The 17,497-nt window shown below is 41.2% G+C and overlaps 1 protein-coding gene across 2 annotated transcripts in view; it reads left to right on the top strand.

Moving 5' to 3' along the window:
• The window catches only part of SYN1 (synapsin I), a 53,707-nt gene that overhangs the window by 7,051 nt on the left and 29,159 nt on the right, over nt 1–17,497 (top strand). For both annotated transcript variants that reach the window (XM_055563163.1, XM_055563164.1), the window contains exons 2-5: nt 8,968–9,025; nt 9,132–9,223; nt 11,254–11,410; nt 11,583–11,672. In XM_055563163.1, coding sequence (XP_055419138.1) covers nt 8,968–9,025; nt 9,132–9,223; nt 11,254–11,410; nt 11,583–11,672 — 397 coding nt within the window. The remainder of the gene's footprint in view (nt 1–8,967; nt 9,026–9,131; nt 9,224–11,253; nt 11,411–11,582; nt 11,673–17,497) is intronic.

Below are 17,497 nucleotides of genomic sequence, written 5' to 3'. Positions count from 1 at the left end.
CCTGGCATGACCCAGCTCATAACAGGCACCAGGATACATGGTTCCTTGGTACCCTGTGGTCAAGCATTCTGTCTCACCCAGGATCCAGTACTGTACCAGGATTTGTTTCTCAAAAGCTGTGTAATTCTCTGCTGCAGATGGCATGGCCTTGGTCCAGAACCCCAGGGGCCTCCCAATCAGGCATCCCATAAGCTCCACACTGCATTTTCCCCCACAATGCAGTATCGTAGGATCTGCTGGATCATATACCCTGAGTGGCAGGACTGCTTGTACCACAGCCTGGACCTGTTCAGGGCTAGCAGCCTTAGATGTCACCTGAAATATGGATCAGAGCAGTATTCCCAGGTGTGGAATATGCTGCCTCCAGAACCTGAGGAATCTTCCCATCTGTTGTGTTTTTATTCATCATAGTGGGAGGTGTGTGATGCGATGCTTTGCCCTATGATTTGGAGGGGCTGTTCTGGCATACCTTGGACACACAAATCCCTAAAAGCTGTACTAATATGGCAGGACCCTGAGTGTTTTTAGGGTTTACCTCCCACCCTCTGGAGTGCATGTGTCTTACCAATGCAGTGTGCTAACCAACTCTTGCTCATCTTGCCTATCAATATGATGTAATTGTTATAGTAGTCCAATGTGATAGTCCCTGGGATGTCCAGATAGTCCATTTCTCCTTCGACTATATGATAACATAGGGTGAGAAAGATAACTTAGCCCTATGGCAAGACCATCAATGTATATTGTGGTCAGTCCCAGATGAATGTGAAACGTCTCTGATCTTTTGATCAAAATAGAAAAAGCATTCACTATATCAGTGGCCACCTGCCATACCTGAGATCTTTTCATTTGCTCCAGCAATGTCAGCATGACTAGTACTGCAGCTTAAATCAGTACTACCATTTGGTTGAGCTTGCAGTAGTCTGCATTCTCAAGGATCTATCCAGCCTCCTCAGGGCCCAAATTGGTTAATCCAGCAGAGATATGATGGGACTGAGCTTCCCAGGTGACTCAACTGGTAGAGAATCTACCTGCAATGCAGGATACCCCTGTTCAATTTCTGGGTCAGGAAGTTCCCTTGGAGAAGGGATAGGCTACCCACTCCAGTATTCTTGGGCTTCCCTGGTGGCTCTGATAGTAAGGAATCCACCTGCAATGTAGGAGACCTGGGTTTGATCCCTGGGTTGGGAAGATCCCCTAGAGGAGGGCATGGCAACCCACTCCAGTATTCTTGCCTGGAGAATCCCCATGGACAGAGGAGCGTGGCAGGCTACAGTCCATGGGGTGACAAAGAATCAGACATGACTGAGCGACTAAGCACATATACATGATGGGACTAACACCCCTGCATGCTTTGGATCTTTCAGAGGGACACTAATTTCTACCATCACCCTTAGGATAGATACAATATTGTCTTTGACTTATAGCTTTGCTCAGAGAAGGCAGGAATAGTTTCCAAGGCATCCATTTGAACTTCCCAGCTACCATAGCTCTTCCCCCATAGGCCAAGGAACTCATGTAGGGGTTCTGAAAACTACAGATATGTCCATTCCAATTAGGTGTTTGTGAGCTGGGGAAGTGATCACTAGGTAGACCTGTGGACCCAGTGTACCCACTGTGAGCAGGAACTGGGCTGGGACTTCATTTATGACCTTCCTTCTACTGTGCTTCTCAACATGTCTGGTGCTACTCTCACCAACCTATCCCTCATTTGTAATTTGGGTATACGCTCTGGGCCCTCCCATAGAATATAGTCAGCTAGTTGGTTTTCCAGACTGGAGTAGTGTATCTTCTCTAACACATCAGCTTCTCTGAGCCCTTTGATCCTTTCCTCCACAATCTGCCACTGAAGTCTGGTGTTTCTACTTCACTTGGTGTGGGCCACTGTTCTTGCCAGGCTTCCACAAGTCATCCAAAAATTGTATCAGCAACATTTCCTAGAGTCCTTACCGTGGTTTTAAGTTCTGTGTCCTGGGACAGTGCTCCAAGTTCATGCTTCATTCCCTTGATCCATTGTCCTCAGCATCCAGTCTCAGGCATGCTTTCCCAGCTCCTGCTGATACATGTTAGCCAGATTCTTCAGCTTGCACGTTATCATTCCTTTCCTTCCTTTGCAAGCTGAGAACCTCTCCAGTCAGGTTGTGCTAGGATTTGACCCTGGTTATTGATCTAGTTGCCAGGAGGGGAAGGGACGTTGATTCTGAGAGGAAGAAGAATTGTTTTATAAGGCACATGCTTCATTCAAGGCCTGTGCATCATCTTCGAGCAAAGGGAAGGTCTATATTCTAACAAGAAGTGGGCTACTTCTGCAGACCCAGTGGGTTCAGGTGAATCTGTAAGGTCAGGGTGTTAAATGCATCTTCCCAGACATCCCCATCCCAATCTCAGGGCTCCACTCATGTCCTATTAGGCCCCTGAGCATGGAATAGGGGATGTACTGGGCCTGAGAATTCAACCTTCTCTGAAGTTCTGCTACCCTTACAGTTAAGTCCTAGGTCTGATCTTCTCCTCTGTCTGCCCTCTGGTCACAGAAGATTGAGGTTTCCTTAAATACACCCAAATTTGCTGCCATATTGAGTGCAGAACTTTCACAGCATCATCTTTTAGGATTTGAAATAGCTCAACTGGAATTCCATTACCTCCACTAGCTTTGTTTGTAGTGATGCTTCCGAAGGCCCACTTGACTTCATGTTCCAGGATGTCTGGCTCTAGGTGAGTGATCACACCATCGTGATTATCTGGGTCGTGAAGATCTTTTTTGTACAGTTCTTCTGTGTATTCTTGCCACCTCTTCTTAATATCTTCTGCTTCTGTTAGGTCCATACCATTTCTGTCCTTTATTGAGCCCATCTTTGCATGAAATGTTCCCTTGGTATCTCTAGTTTTCTTGAAGAGCTCTCTAGTCTTTCCCATTCTGTTGTTTTCCTTTATTTCTTTGCACTGATCACTGAGGAAGGCTTTCTTATCTCTCTTTGCTATTCTTTGGAACTCTGCATTCAAATGGGTATATCTTTCCTTTTCTCCTTTGCTTTTTGCTTCTCTTCTTTTCACAGCTATTTGTAAGATCTCCTTAGACAGCCATTTTGCTTTTTTTGCATTTCTTTTTCTTAGGGATGGTCTGATCCCTGTCTGCTGTACAATGTCACGAACCTCCATCCATAATTCATTAGGCATTCTGTCTATGAGATCTAGTCCCTTAAATCTATTTCTCACTTCCATTGTATAATCGTTAGGGATTTGATTTAGGTCATACCTGAATGGTCTAGTGGTTTCCCCTACTTTCTTCAATTTCAGTCTGAATTTGGCAATAAAGAGTTCATGATCTGAGCCATAGTCAGCTCCCAGTCTTGTTTTTGCTGACTGTTATAGAGCTTCTCCATCTTTGGCTGCAAAGAATATAATCAACCTGATTTCGGTGTCAACCATCTGGTGATGTCCATGTGTAGAGTCTTCTCTTGTGTTGTTGGAAGAGGGTGTTTGTTGTGACCAGTGCATTCTCTTGGCAAAACTCTGTTAGCCTTTGCCTTGCTTCATTCCATATTCCAAGGCCAAATTTGCCTGTTACTCCAGGTATTTCTTGACTTCCTACTTTTGCATTCCAGTCCCATATAATGAAAAGGACATCTTATATTGGTTTTAGTTCTAAAAGGTCTTGTAGGTCTTCATAGAACCATTCAACTTCAGCTGCTTCAGCATTACTGGCCAGGGCATAGACTTGGATTACTGTGATATTGAATGGTTTGCCTTGGAAATGAACAGAGATCATTCTGTCATTTTTGAGATTGCATCCAAGTACTGCATTTCAGACTCTTGTTGACTATGATGGCTACTCCATTTCTTCTAAGGGATTCCTGCCCACAGTAGTAGATATAATGGTCATCTGAGTTAAATTCACCCGTTCCAGTCCATTTTAGTTCGCTGATTCCTAGAATGTCGACGTTCACTCTTGCCATCTCCTGTTTGACCACTTCCAATTTGCTTTGATTCATGGACCTAACATTCCAGGTTCCTATGCAGTATTGCTCTTTACAGCATCGGACCTTGCTTCCACCACCAGTCCCATCCACAACTGGGTGTTGTTTTTGCTTTGGCTTTGTCTCTTCATTGTTTCTGGAGTTATTTCTCCACTGATCTCCAGTAGCACCTACCAACCTGGGGAGTTCATCTTTCAGTGTCCTATCTCTTTGCCTTTTCATACTGTTCATGGGGTTCTCAAGGCAAGAATACTGAAGTGGTTTGCCATTCCCTTCTCCAGTGGACCACATTTTGTCAGAACTCTCCACCATGACCTGGAAGAGGTCAGTTTTCATTCCAATCCCAAAGAAAGGTAATACCAAAGAATGCTCAAACTACCGCACAATTGCACTCATCTCACACGCTAGTAAAGTAATGCTCAAAATTCTCCAAGCCAGGCTTCAACAATACGTGAACCATGAACTTCCAGATGTTCAATCTGGTTTTAGAAAAGGCAGAGGAACCAGAGATCAAATTGCCAACATCCGCTGGCTCATCGAAAAAGCAAGAGAGTTCAAGAAAAATATCTATTTCTGCTTTATTGACTATGCCAAAGCCTTTGACTGTATGGATCACAATAAACTGTGGAGAATTCTTCAAGAGATGGGAATACCAGACCACCCGATCTGCTTCTTGAGAAATCTGTATGCAGGTCAGGAAACAATGGTTAGAACTGGACATGGAACAACAGACTGGTTCCAAATAGGAAACGGAGTACATCAAGGCTGTATATTGTCACCCTGCTTATTTAACTTATATGAATAGTACATCACGAGAAATGCTGAGTTGGCTGAAGCACAAGCCGGAATCAAGATTGCCAGGAGAAATATCAATAACCTCAGATATGCAGATGATACCATCCTTATGGCAGAAAGTGAAGAGGAACTTAAGAGCCTCTTGATGAAAGTGAAAGAGGAGAATGAAAAAGTTGGCTTAAAGCTCAACATTCAGAAAACTAAGATCATGGCATCTGGTCCCATCACTTCATGTCAAATAGATGGGGAAACAGTGGCAGACTTTATTTTTTGGGCTCCAAAATCACTGCAGATGGTGACTGCAGCCATGAAATTAAAAGATGCTTACTCCTTGGAAGAAAAGTTATGACCAACCTAGACATCATATTAAAAAGCAGAGACATTACTTTACCAACAAAGGCCCATCTAGTCAAGGCTATGGTTTTTCCAGTTGTCATGTATGGGTGTGAGAGTTGAACTATAGAGAAAGCTGAGTGCCAAAGAATTGATGCTTTTGAACTGTGGTGTTGGAGAAGACTCTTGAGAGTCCCTTGGACTGCAAGGAGATCCAACCAGTCCATCCTAAGGGAAATCAGGCCTGAATATTCATTGGAAGGTCTGCTGTTGAAGCTGATACTCCCATCCTTTGGCCACCTGATGTTAAGAGCTGACTCATTTGAAAAGACCCTGATGCTGGGAAAGATTGAAGGCGGGAGAAGGGGACAACAGAGGATGAGATGGTTGGATGGCATCACGGAGTCAATGAGCATGAGTTTGAGTAAACTCTGGGAGTAGATGATGGACAGGGAAACCTGGTGTGCTGCAGTGCATGGGGTTGAAAAGAGTCGGACACGACTGAGCGACTGGACTGAACTAAATACACCCAAGGAGGTCTTTGTCTTTTACATTTTGCTTTTTTTAAAAAAAAATTATTTATTTGGCTGTGTCAGGTTTTAGTTGCAGCATATGGGATCTTTAGTTGCAGCATGTAGGATCTAGTTTCCTGAGCACGGTTTGAACCTGGGCCCCCTGTCTTGGAAGCACAGACTCTTAGCCACTGGACCACAGGGAAGTCCCTACATTTTGCTTTGAATTGGTGATTATTCACCCTGAGCATGTCATATATTTCTTCAGCTAATCAATGGTGTTTAGTCCCCCAAGTCTGGTTATCATTTCCCTCACACCTGTCAAGTACCAGCAATATTTCACCAGCTGGTGCATTCCCTTCCACTAGTATCTCATTACAGTCCACCATCAGTTAAGTTACTGCTGCTTCAAAACCCCGTGGGCCTGCACTATAATTCTCCCACTCAGGAGAATCCACTCCATGCCACATCTTCTCCCTGAAGACATCTCCAGTGTCATTGGGTTTGCTACATCTTATGGTGCAAGTGGCATCCTGCTTGTACCACAGCCCAGACATGCCACAGGGCACTTTGTGTTACTACAGCATGTCAGAGGCCATCTATGCTGCATGTTTGCATGCTAAGTTGCTTCAGTCATGTCCAACTCTTTGCAACCCCATGGACTGTAGCCCACCAGACTCCTCTGTCCATGGGATTCTCCAGGCAAGAACACTGGAGTGGGTTGCCATGCCCTCCTCCAGGGGATCTTTCCAACCCAGGGATTGAACCCATGTCTCCTGAGGCTGCTGCATTGCAGGCGGATTCTTTACCACTGAGCCACCGGGGAAGCCCTCATCTATGCTCCACCAGCACAAATGATGGCTCCTTTTTGCCTGCGGGCTGCTGGGTGGCCCAGCTCCAGAAAGGCAGTAGAGTTTTCTTTGTTGTTTGACTTCTCTGACCCACTGTTTTAGATTGGGATCTCTGAAACAGATTTTTCAGGAAGAGAATTGCATGCACAGGCTTATTTGGGAGTGCCTTTGGGATCAACAAGTGGTGCTAGTGGTAAAGAACCCACCTGCCAATGCAGGAAATGTAAGACGCTGGTTCGATCCCTGGATCAGGAAGATCCCCTGGAGGAGGGCATGGCAACCCACTCCAGTATTCTTACCTGGGAAATCCCATGGACAGAGGAGCCTGGTGGGCTATAGTGCATGGGCTCGCAAAGAGTCAGATACAACTAAAGCAACTTAGCACACATGCATTGGGATCAACAGCTGTAAGGAAGGCAAAGTTGAGCAGTTGGAGAAGTGAGTCCACAGCACAGTTGCCTCTGAGGCCTCGGCTGATCCTAGGGAGAGCTTCTAGGGAGATCCTAGGGTGGTCCTTCAGAGTCAGCCTATAGTTGAGACAAAGAGGCTGGCTTCCATACTCACTCACAGACCAGATATAATCCATGGGCTGTCCAAAATAGGTATAACCTTGGGCAGGAAAGTTCCCTATGGTAGAAGATAATTCCCCAAAGGACACAGCTGCAATCTGTCAACAGCTGATACTCAAGGTACATTGGCCCTGAAGAGGAGACCTGAGAAGAGCACCATAGTATCCACTTCATATATGGTCAAAAAAGTTTGAAAAAGAAAGTAGTGATATAATCTACACTCATCATCATTTTCTAAATGAAAAATGCACAGGTTTAAGAGACTCTCTTCCAACATCTGTGAGGGGACAGTGTCAGAGATGAGGTGGGAGGTAGGAGGGAAGAGTGAAAGAGAGAAGAAAATAGCTTGCAGTCTTTGGGGTATGTCAGTGGAATCACCAGAGTTCAATTGTGCAGCATGTATATCAGAGACCCTGATGGTGTGCATGTAGGCGATCCCAGGAGTGGCTCCTCCCCTCAATCCCTGTCTATGAAAAACCTGATTGGTGATGAGCTTCTGTTTGTGGACAAGCCTGTCGGATAGGAATCCTGGGCCTGGTGGAGGAGTCTAGCTGGGGATGGGCCCAGGGACAGTGACTTAGCAATTCGTGATATGCCTACTGCCATTCCTACCCCTCTTCACTCCTGTAGTTTCCCCTTATCCTCAGCGGCATTTCTCTCCAACCTTATCATGGTTGACTCCAGCTTCTATTGATCCCTCACCAGCCTGCGGCCCTTAGTCTGCTCTTCCTTTTCTGATGCAGCTGCCCACTCATGGCTGCTGTGTCCCTCTCGGTGCACAATGACACATGGTAAATGTGTTCCTCCTTGGGAAAGGACCTAAGCAAAGAGATGCTGCAGCCCACACAGACTGGCACTGACACGCACTTGGACACACTCCATATATATATATATGGTGGCTCAGCTGGTCAAGAACCTGCCTGCCAATGCAGAGATGCAAGAGATGCAGGTTCAGTCCCTGGGTTGGGAAGATCCTCTGGAGAAGGAAATGACAACCCACTCCAGTATTCTTGCCTTGAGAATCCCATGGACAGAGGAGCCTGGCAGGCTGTAGTCCATTGGGTCACAAAAGAGTTGGACACAACTGAGTATGCACACACACACACACACACACACACACACAGATATAGATATGTCCTCTAAGAATCTATGCCATTTTACAAACCTCCATGGTATTTCAAAGTATGTTACAGTGTACAAAGTACTCCTTGTTTTGAGAAGTTTTTCAAATAGCACTGTGACAAGCAAACCATACTTTGGGAAATGCCTGCACTCTGTTTTAAGAATTTATAATTTGCAGTGTCCTTTGACATTTAAGTCACCCTTGTGGCTCAGATGGTAAAGCGTCTGCCTACAATGCAGGGACCCGGGTTCAATCCCTGGGTTGGTAAGATCCTCTGGAGAAGGAAATGGCAACCCATTCCAGTACTCTTGCCTGGAAAATCCCATGGATGGAGGAGCCTGGTAGGCTACAGTCCATGGGGTCGCAAAGAGTTGGACACGACTGAGCGACTTCACTTTCAATTTGACATTTACAGGGCTTCCCTTGTGGCTTAGCTGGTAAAGAATTCTCCTGCGATGTGGGAGACCTGGATTTGATCCCTGGGTTGGGAAGATCCCCTGGAGAAGGAAAAGGCTACCAATTCCAGTGTTCTGGCCTGGAGAATTCCATGGACTATATAGTCCATGGGGTCACAAAGAGTCAGACACGACTGAGCGATTTAGTACCTTGATATTTACATACCTCCACAAGGATTATAACAGACTTCATTGTTCACAAACAACTGTTAGGTTTTTTCAAAATATTTCAACCATCATAAATCACTTTATAGTTTCTGTAGTGGCACTGAAGGAGCAAAGGGGTCAAAGGACCAGTCTGGGTTTTGTCTTTCTGAGATCTGAGCATTGACAGATGTGCTCTGCTTTTCCTCTCCAGGGCAAAATACTTCAAAGGGAAAAAGATCCATGGAGAAATTGACATTAAAGTAGAACAGGTTAGTTGGGGCAGGTGGACCTGGGGGGTCAACTGTCCATACTGCAAACTGAGTGGTCTTTTGTGTGTGCTGTGAGTGAATCTCTGATTTTTTTTTTCCTTCCCAGGCTGAATTCTCTGATCTCAACCTCGTGGCTCATGCCAATGGTGGATTCTCTGTGGACATGGAAGTTCTTCGGAATGGGGTGAAGGTTGTGCGGTGAGTGTAAAAAGGTTACCTTGGTATTATGGGAGAGACATAAGGGCTCCCTTAGAGCTGAGAGAGATTCCTCACCTCCTCTCCTATCTTTCTGTGAACAAGACTTAGGCACATTACAGTAGCCAAAATATGGAGACAACCTAAGTATCCATCAATGGATGAATGGATAAAGAAGAAGTGGTACACACACACACACACACAAAGGGATATTATTCAGCCATGAGAAAGAAGGAAATCCTGCCATTTGTGACAACATGGATGGATCTTGAGGCCATTATGCTAAGTGAGATAAATCAGACAGAGAAAGAGAAATACTGTATGATATCACTTATATGTAGATTCTAAAAGACCCAAACTAATAGAAATCACCTTTTTAAAAAGGTGATTGCTAGAGGGTGGGGGAGGGTGTGTAAGAATAGGAGAGCTGTTTAAGAGTCCAAGTTTGCAACTGGTAGATAAATAAGTCCTAGAGGTCTAATTCACAGTATGCATGATATAGACAATAATACTATATCATAATCAGTAAAGCTCCTATTATAAAAGACTAGATCTTAATTATTCCTACCATGAAAAAAAGAAATGATAATTATGTGACATGGTAAGCCACTCCAGTACTCTTGCCTGGAAAATCCCATGAATGGAGGAGTCTGGTAGGCTGCAGTCCATGGGGTCGCTAAGAGTTGGACATGACTGACCGACTTCACTTTCACTTTTCACCTTCATGCATTGGAGAAGGAAATGGCAACCCACTCCAGTGTTCTTGTCTGGAGAATCCCAGGGACGGGGGAGCCTGGTGGGCTGCCGTCTATGGGGTCGCACAGAGTCGGACACGACTGAAGCGACTTAGCAGCAGCAAGGGTACTAACTAATGCTACAATAGCAATCATATTATAATATATTAATGTAAATGTATCAAATAACATGTTATACACCTTCCCTGGTGGCTCAGTGGTAAAGAACCTGCCTGCAATGCAGGAGACCCCAGTTCCATCCCCTAGGTCGAGAAGATCCTCTGGAGAAGGGATTTTCTACCCACTCCAGTATTCTTGCCTGGGAAATCCCATGGACAGAGGAGCCTGGCTGGCTACAGTCCATGGGGTTGCAAAAGAGTTGGACACAACCTAGCAACTAAACAACAACAATACACCTTACACTTATATTATAATTGACATAAAGAACTTAGGAACAGAATGAAAAGAGATAGCTTCTCTTCTGAAGAAGAGCCAAGGATCTCAGAAGACAACAAGCCAAATTTTTCAGTGACTAATTCAACAAGCATTTCTTGAGCATCTACTGCATACTGGGTGCTACTCTCAGCATTTCACATTCAACAAATATTTACTGAGTATCTGTTGTGTGCCAGGAGCTATTCTTCATGCTGAGGTCCTGGAAGTGAACAAAACAGACCCCAAAAAGACCACAAAAAAAAAAATCCTCTGCTCTCATGAAGCTCACATTCTACTGTGGGATACACATAATAAACAAAGAAGAAAATGTCAAAGTGCTAAAATATATACATATATATGTATATCAGCAAAGGGCTGTAGTGATTGTTGGATGATGAAGAGTCTGCAGTTTGGTTGATGTAGATCAAAAGAGTGAGAGAGATTTGAGGAAAGACCTGAAGGAGGTAGAAGAGTGGTGCATGCAGAAATCTAGGGAGGCTACATTTCAGGCTGAAGGAATAGCCCATGTAGAGCCCTGAGGCTGGAATTTATTCTGGGCAGCATCCTTTGTGTACAGTGGTAGTCTGAGAGATTATGATGGGACTGTGAGAGCTGAGTAGGCAAGCTGCAAGCCTACCTTGGTGAGGTAAAAGAGCAGGCATGAAAGGCTTAAAAGGGGGTCACCAGATGAGGAGACGTTAGGAAGGGTGCATGTGGTGGAGGAATAGCTTGTGTATGTGGCTGAGGTAAGAAACCACTATGCCATTTCTAGGAGCTGTGGAGATTTCAAAACTTGACCTTTATTCTAAAGGTGGTGGAGAGCTTTTGGAGGGACCCTCAACACTCTTACCCTTGCCACCCCAGGTCTCTGAAGCCAGACTTTGTGCTGATCCGCCAGCATGCCTTCAGCATGGCACGGAATGGAGACTACCGCAGTTTGGTTATTGGGTTGCAGTATGCCGGGATCCCCAGCATTAACTCTTTGCATTCTGTCTACAACTTCTGTGACAAACCCTGGGTGGTAAGTGACAGGAAGGGTGCTACTGGCAGAGGGAATTGCTCATACATGCATGCGGGAGCTTGAACCCACTGTGATTTGGGAGATCGGAAGAAGCTTGGAACCTTGAAGTCCCAGCTTACAGACTCCCTCCAGGTGAAGGGACTTGCTGACTCATCTCTCCTGGCTCTCATAGTTTGCCCAGATGGTTCGACTGCACAAGAAACTGGGAACAGAGGAATTCCCTCTAATCGATCAGACCTTCTACCCCAATCACAAAGAGATGGTGAGTCTAGGGGAAGGGAGTGGGCAGGAGGGAAAAGCATCATGCCTATTGCAATAATATTGCCAATGGATGTGTTGCTGGTGGAATGCCATCAGAGAGTACAGCTGACACATGCACATGGAGGGCGATGTTGCTTTGTGTTAGGGTTTATTAATACCATACATTTATGTATGTAGTTACAAGTATGATTTAAATCATTGATCCTGCTATAGTGTCTATTCTCACCAGTATTAAGAAACTGATTTCCGATGTAAACAGAATTAATGTAATGATTCAGATTACATTACATATACAAATCAAGGCATTGTTACTAACATTATCAAATATTCCTCCTGATAGAAATGTTAACAGTGTTTCAAATTAGGGTTGCCAGTAAAGATTATCAGTAGCAATGTTATGAATTAAATTGTATTCAAATAAAAAATTTGACTGTTGGCTACTATTATCACAAATATAATCACTAACATTATAAATTATACCCATTATTTCAAACTATTCTTACTGATGTAAATTATGAGTACCAGTGTTATAAATTATAGTTCCAAATAGAAGTAATCATTTCTAGTATCACTGAATATTATAACTATTATTTAAATTATTGTCAATATATAAATTATGCTCTAATACAAATTATAAGTCCCTGTTTTGAATTATGTCATACTTAATAATAAAAATTATATTATCATTACTAATGTCATCAAATATTATAACTAAGATTACAATTTATTACCAGTGTTATAAATTAAGGTTATCAATATAAGTGATTAGAACCTATTTTGTGAATTAAGGTATAATTACTGAAAGAAATTAAGCTATTAGTACAAACATTGTAACATACTGTTATAAATTATTGCCAATATTTATAAATTAATATTACTAATATAAATTATGAATATATATATTTTGAGCTATCCTACAGTTACTAATAGAAATCACTATTAATATGGTTAATAATCCTATTGATATCATAGTTACTAATATTAAAATTATGATTATAATATGTTAAGAGTAGAGCAGTTATTAATCAAATTTTAGTTCCAAATAGAAATTGAGTCACTGTGCCTAGTGCCATCAAATTTTATAGCTAATTTTACAAGTTTTTTATGATTTTTACAAGTTATGTTTACTTATATAAGTTATCATCACCAGTTTTATGAATTAAATTATGATTAAATATCAATATTGACCCAGCTTTATCAACTTAAATAAACATTGATTAAAGTAGTAAAAATTCTTACAAGTATTACAAATTATGGTCACTGATACAAATCAGTAGTGTTATGAATTAAGCTTACTTGTAGATGAAAATCAAATCATTACTTTGAAACCAAATTTGTTCATCATTATTATTATCTTATATTCATTGAGAAACTATGGTTAAGAACACAGACCCTGAAGTCAGAATTTCTGTGTTGTAATCCTAGCTCCACAACTTGCTAACTTCTGAATATAAGAAACATTAGTTAAATGCTCTGCGCCTCAGTTTTCCCATCTGTAAAATGTGGGTAATAATAGTTCCTGCCTCATAGAGTTAATGTGAGAATTAAATTATTTAACAAACATAAAGTGGTTAGAACAGTGCATCTAGCATATATACTAACTGCTACCTAGTGTTGATGAACACTTGTTTGTTGTCCCTTCTGAATTTGAAGTGTTTTTATCATGGAAGGATGTTGGACTCTGTCAAATGTTTTTTCTGTGTTTATTGATATGATACAGCTCTTGGCCTTTATTCTATGAATATGGTGTATTACATTAATTGATTTTTATCTGAATTAAGCCACACTTGCATTCCTGGGTCAGATCCCACTTGATCTGGCATATAATCCTTTTTATATGCTGTGGGATTCAGTTTGTTAGTATTTTGTTGAAAATTATGCCGTCAGTAATCATAAGGGACATTGATCTGTAGTTTTCTTATAATGTCTTTGTCTGGTTTTGGTATTGGGGTAATAGTAACTTCATACAATGAAATAGACAGTGTTCCCTCATCTTCTATTTTTAGGAAGAGTTAATGAAAGATTGGTGTTAATTTTATTTTAAATTTTTGGTATACTTTACCAGTGAAGAAGTTTTCTTATTTACTAATTCAATCTCTTCATTTATTGTAGGTCTATTCAGATTTTTCATTTCTTCTTGAGTTGGTATCCAAAGTTTGTGTCTTTCTAGGAATTTGTCTATTTCAGCTAGGTTTTCTAGTTTATTAGCATAGAATTGTTCATAGTACTCTTATAATCCTTTTTATTTCTATAAGGTTATTAATTATGTCTCTTTCATTCCTAATTTTAGTAGCTAGTTTTCTCTTTTCTGAAATCTTAGTCTAAAGGTTTGTCTATTTTGTTGATCTTTTCAGAGAATCAATTTTGGTTTCACCAATTTTCTCTATTTTTTTTTCTATTTTCAACTTCATTTATTTCCACCCTAATCTTTATTTCTTCTTTTCTTCTGCTTGCTCTGGTGTTTGTTTTTGTTTTTGCTTTTTGTCTAATTTCTTAGGAAGATTATTGGCTATTGATTTGATATTTTTCTTCTTTTTAAAAATAGAAGTTCCTCCCCAAAAAAAATAAAAATAAAAATAGAAGTTTACAACTATGAATTTCCCTATAAGCAATTTTTACTTGTTGTCTTCATTTTCTTTTGTCTCAAAGTATCTTCTAATTTTCATGATGACTTCTTTGACCCATTGTTTATTTAAGAGTATGCTGTTTACTTTCCACTTACTAATGAATTTCCCAAATTTCCTTCTGTTATTTATTTCTAATTTCATTCAGTTGTAGTCAGAGAACATATTTTGTATGGTTCAGTCCTTTTACATTATTGAGATTTGTTTTGTGGCTTAACATATAGTTTGTCCTAGAGAATGTTCTATGTACACTTGAGAAGAATACATATGCTGCTGTTGTAGGATGGAGTGTTCTATAGATGTCTGTTAGGTTTGGTTGGTTTATAGTCCTGTTCTAGCCTTCTCTCTTAGGAGAAGGCAATGGCACCCCACTCCAGTACTCTTGCCTGGAAAATCCCATGGATGGAGGAGTCTGGTAGGCTGCAGTCCATGGGGTTGCTAGGAGTCGGACATGACTGAGTGACTTCCCTTTCATTTTTCACTTTCATGCATTGGAGAAAGAAATGGCAACCCACTCCAGTATTCTTGCCTGGAGAATCCCAGGGACAGAGGAGCCTAGTGGGCTGCCATCTATGGGGTCGCACAGAGTCGGACACAACTGAAGCGACTTAGCATCAGCATCATCAGCCTTCTCTTTCCTTGTTTATCCTCTGTCTAGTTGTTTTATGCATTATTTAATGTGAGGTATTAAAATCTCCAGCAATTATTGCTGAATTGTCCATTTCTCCCTTTCAGTTCTGCCTGTTTTTTTTGTTTCAATATGACTCTGTTGTTAGGTGCATATATGTTTATAATTGTTAAATCTTCTTGATAGATTGACACTTTTATCAATATAAAATGTCCTTTTTTTCCTCTAGTAACAGTTTTTGTTTTAAAGTCTATTTTATCTGATGTTAGTATAGCAATGCCAGTCCTCTTTTGGTTACTGTTTGCATGGTAAATCTTTTTCCATTCATTTACTTTCAACTTATTTGAAAGTGTAGTTCAACTTGTTTCTAAAGTGTATCTCCTGTAAATAGCATATATTGGGTCATGTTTTTCATCTGTTTTGCTTATCTCTGCCCTTTAATTCGGAGAAGGCAATGGCACCCCACTCCAGTACTTTTGCCTGGAAAATCCCATGGACAGAAGGGCCTGGTGGGCTGCAGTCCATGGGGTTATTAGGAGTCAGACACCACTGAGCGACTTCACTTTATTTTTTCACTGTCATGCATTGGAGAAGGAAATGGCAGCCCACTCCAGTGTTCTTGCCTGGAGAATCCCAGGGACGGGGGAGCCTGGTGGGCTGTTGTCTATGGGGTCTCACAGAGTCGGACACGACTGAAGTGACTTAGCAGCAGCAGCCCTTTAATTGGAGTGTTTAATTAATTTACATTTAATGTAATTACTGATAAGGTAAAATTTATGTTTATAATTTTGCTATTTGTTTTCTATATTTCTTGTGCCTTTTTTTGTTCCTGTATTTCTCTGTTAATGCATACCCTCGTGTTAAATAGATATTTTCCAGTGTGCCATTATAATTCTCTTGATATTTCTTTTCCATATTTAAAAAATATATATTTTCTTTGTAGTTTCCCTGGGGATTACAATTAACATTTTAATTTATACCATTCTCATTTTAATTAAAGCCAGTTTAATTTCAATAGTATTAAAAAAAAAGTTGCCTCTTTATAGCTTTATTCACTCAGTCTGTCTTTGTGCTATTGTTGTCATACAAATTACATCTTTACACATCATATGCCCATGAATATAGACTTATGAATTATTGCTTGATGCAGTTGTGTTTTAAATCAGATAGGCAGGGAAAAGTGTCAGAGACAAAAAAAAACATAACAGTATCCATTCATACTGTTACAGGTGCTTATTTCTTCACGTTTTTACAACTTTGCTTAGCCTTCACTTCCTGCCTGTGCAGAGCCTCGGGGTCAGCCAGAGATCCTATTCAAGCACACAGCCTTATGCATATTTATGGCTTTTTAGATTCCTAGGAATATGTCAGAAGTTTTCAAAGACTCCTATGGATGTCTTAGTCCCCAGATTTTTCTGTTAAGTCTTTTGGTCAGCTTGTTGTTTGTCTTAACTATAATTGTTGCCTCAAGCAGCTGCTGTGTTAAATAATTGCTGCTGATTATTTTTGAAAAGCATCCCCCCAAAAAACTTCTCACATCAGGTGAACTCTGAGTCAGGTCAAATAGATAAGTCCTGTGTGTGAAGTTTTCTAGGGAAGTCCAAGACAGGTCAAATAAAGATAGTTCTTTGGGAATGGGGCTTTGGAGGACTCCAACCCTGTTCTGCTTCTTCCATTGGCTGCTAGCCTGCCGGTTTTCTTCAGAATTGCAAGACTGCTGATTTTCAAATCTGTTCGGGAGGTGGAAAGAAGAGAATAAGAACAGAAAAAGTTCAAATGTCACAAAACGTAACTGCTCTTAGTGAGATTCAGCCTTTTTCTTGAATAAATACTTCTTGAATTACTGTAAGCCTATGCTCAATTTTCAGAATTCTGACAAAGTTCATTGTGACCACTTTGGCCAGTACTCTCATTGCTTTTACAGAGGAGAGGACTGTTATAGGCACTTACCCTGGCATTCTGCTGACTTTTCCTCCAGGTATATCTTATTCTTTCCCTGCCCTAGGATAATGGCATTTCAAAGTCAGTATCTGGGACCTAGATCATTGCTACTGGAATGTCCTTGCTTCTAAATTGTCTCATTGTGCAGAGCTAGGAAATATATTTTTGTTGCTGTTTAGTTGCTCAATCATGTCCAACTCTTTGTGACCCCATGGACTGTAGTCCACCAGGTTCCTCTGTCCATGGCATTTTCCAGGCAAGATTATTGGAGTGGTTTATGACATATATACATATGAAATTATATATATACACATGTATGAAATTATATGCAGTGTGCTCATACTGATACTTTTTTGCCATGCCACACAGCTTGTGGGATCTTAGTTCCCCAACCAGGTATCGAACACAGACCCCCAGCAGTGAAAGTGCCAAGTCCTAACCACTGGACCACCAGGGAATTCCACAGATACTTTCAATTCTAATCCAACACAATATAAGGTTCCTTCTAGCCTTTCCCCATTCCATATTTATATTTCTCTTCTCTAACATTGAGAGCCCTAGCTTCCAACATCATCAACATATTTACTCATTTGCTCAATCCTACAATACACAGAAAATATTTTTAGAATTTCA

This window comes from Bubalus kerabau, chromosome X, assembly GCF_029407905.1.
Source record: "Bubalus kerabau isolate K-KA32 ecotype Philippines breed swamp buffalo chromosome X, PCC_UOA_SB_1v2, whole genome shotgun sequence".
Classification (NCBI taxonomy): Eukaryota; Metazoa; Chordata; class Mammalia; order Artiodactyla; family Bovidae; genus Bubalus; species Bubalus kerabau.
The sequence above is the reverse complement of the archived record's forward strand: the minus strand, read 5'-3'. Positions and strand labels throughout refer to the sequence as shown.